Raw genomic sequence first — 2,362 nt, 5'->3', positions numbered from 1 at the left:
TCCCATACGGTAGGCGTTCATCGGCTGTAACGCAGGGCCAAACTCATCCAAATTCACAGTCTCGTAGGCTCCCAACGCACCTGGCTGATAATACCTGTATTTTAAACCTTTCGACAACGCATCAACCACTGCCGTTTGAATCGGGGTTGACATACACAGAGCTTTAAAATTCACCGTCAGCCGAGCGAGCGCTTTGGGCATCAAGTGAGTGCTTTGGATAGTGACCGCGAGCAGACACTCACCGCGAGCGCACAGTCACCGCGAGCACACAGTCACCGCGAGCGCACACTCACCAGCGATGTCCCCCCCCCCCCTCGTATCGCGTTTGCAGCCGCTCGCGTTTCGGGACGGACAAACGAACACAAATCTAAGCGCAGCCTGTGCGTAGGGGTCTGGATCGGCGGCTGCCAGTGTTAAAAAGTCGTGGTCCATGTGGTAAGCATTTTGATAGCCGTGTGGTTTGGTGAATAGACTTCAGTGAGTCAGGGAGGCCCATGTTGCTTTGGGCACTGTGGTTCGCCACTGAGGTCTCTGGAGCCGGCGAGGATGACGTCGGTGAAGGAGAGTAGTCTGTTATAGAAGCTGGACTGGTTTAGCCAGTAGTAGCCATGCCATAGAAGTTTACTGCCACGACCCCCAAAGATGGTGAAGCCCTTTGGTGCTGGTGTATTTTTTCTGATGTTGATATTGAGCACAGCATTTCCATCACCGATATAAGACATAGCACCACTATCACTAGGACTGAATGGTAAATGAGGAATGAGCTTTGGTTTACTCATAGCTCTGTTAAGACTGGTTCCTAGATAGCCTCCGGCTTGTTTAGCGATTTGTGCCGTTGGAATTGGTGGTTTGTAGCCATCGTCGAGTTCCTTAAGTAAGCTCTTGAATTGTGCGACAGATAACTTCTGATGGAGAGGCCACCTCTCGAGTGTCCCTTTCAACCGCCATTGACGTTTGTCCAGTTGTACATAATTGAGCTTCAATAATCGCAATCGGTTCTTCATTAACCAGTCCACACATGGACCAGTATTGGAATTGACGGCCTCCGAAAAAAATACGTCAGCATGATCAGCCAGTGACGGTGGTGAGACCATGGCGCAATCTCCAAATGCAAATACTCTTTCGCAGCCCTGCAGACGCAGATCAGGCTCCACTTTGAGCACGCGATTTTCAGGCTGCAATTTCATCAATAACTTCCGCGCAAAACAAGTCTGACCAACTCCTGACGCCCAAACCAACATCTCATACGGAATCACCTTCTCCTCATCCGTACCTAATGCCTTTAGATGCACCGCCTTCTCATCCACCTTCTGTACTTGGTGCCTCAATAACGTTACGACCCCCGGAGCTGTCTCCAACTTCTCCGTAGCAAACTTCGAAATCGGCTTTTTAAACTGAGGCAACAATCTATCCAACATCTCCACAATCGTAATCTTAGCCTTCTCTGCCAACTCCGGAAACTGTACTCTTAACTCATTCCGGATCAAGTCGTTTATCTCCGCCACTGTCTCCACTCCAGCCGGACCACCTCCAACAACTACAATGTTTATTTCTTCCTTACTACCTTGGTCCTTACCACCTTGGTCCTTACCACCTTGGTCCTTACCACCTTGGTCCTTACCACCTTGGTCCTTTCCTTTTTGATAGTTCCTCAGCCTTTTCTCTGCATTGCAGAAGAGATTGAGGAGATCAGCCTTGATCTTCACGGCGTCTGCGATGTCCTTGACAAACACAGAGTGCTCTTGTGCGCCAGGTATACCAAAGGTGTTGGTCACGCTACCAACCCCGATGGCTAGTTGATCGTAACCGACCTCGAGTGGATCTCCCTCGTTGTCTTTACAATGGACGACGTGTTTCTCAGTGTCTATGTCGACCGCTTCGGCCTTCACGTATTGAATCACACGACGTTTACGACCCCACAAGAGTCGGCTGCGGATAGGTTCCATAATGGCACGCATGCTTAGGCTGCCACTAATGGTACCTGTCAGTAACGGCGTGAACAAGAAGTACGGGCGGGGGCTAATCACTGTCACTTTGTACTTGGAAGGATCAATCTGCTTCGTCATATAGTACGACGCCCATCCTGTTCCAAGAATTACCAACTCTGGACGATCCTCTCGCAGCTCCTTTCTTAAAGCGCTAAAAAAACCCAAGTACTGGTTGCTCTCACGGATGCTGGCTGGTTGCTCTCACGGATGCTGGCTGGTTGCTCTCTCATGGATGCTGGCTGGTTGCTCTCTCATGGATGCTGGCTGGTTGCTCTCTCATGGATGCTGGCTGGTTGCTCTCTCATGGATGCTGGCTGGTTGCTCTCTCAAGTAGTGATAAATTTGGTTCTTACTTGTACAAGCACGCTTTACAT

At 50.0% G+C, this 2,362-nt stretch overlaps 1 protein-coding gene across 1 annotated transcript; it reads right to left on the bottom strand.

Moving 5' to 3' along the window:
• Positions 1-482: 482 nt before the first annotated feature.
• Positions 483-2,066, bottom strand: GNI_056910 (putative NADH dehydrogenase; the record flags this gene model as incomplete). Its single annotated transcript, XM_011131683.1, has 1 exon — positions 483-2,066. The coding sequence occupies one exon, from the start codon at positions 2,064-2,066 to the stop codon at positions 483-485; it is 1,584 nt and encodes a 527-aa protein (XP_011129985.1).
• Between the last annotated feature and the right edge of the window lie 296 nt (positions 2,067-2,362).

This window comes from Gregarina niphandrodes (assembly GCF_000223845.1).
Source record: "Gregarina niphandrodes unplaced genomic scaffold scaffold00008, whole genome shotgun sequence".
NCBI classification, from domain to species: Eukaryota; Apicomplexa; class Conoidasida; order Eugregarinorida; family Gregarinidae; genus Gregarina; species Gregarina niphandrodes.
This window is presented reverse-complemented; position numbering and strand designations above follow the sequence as displayed.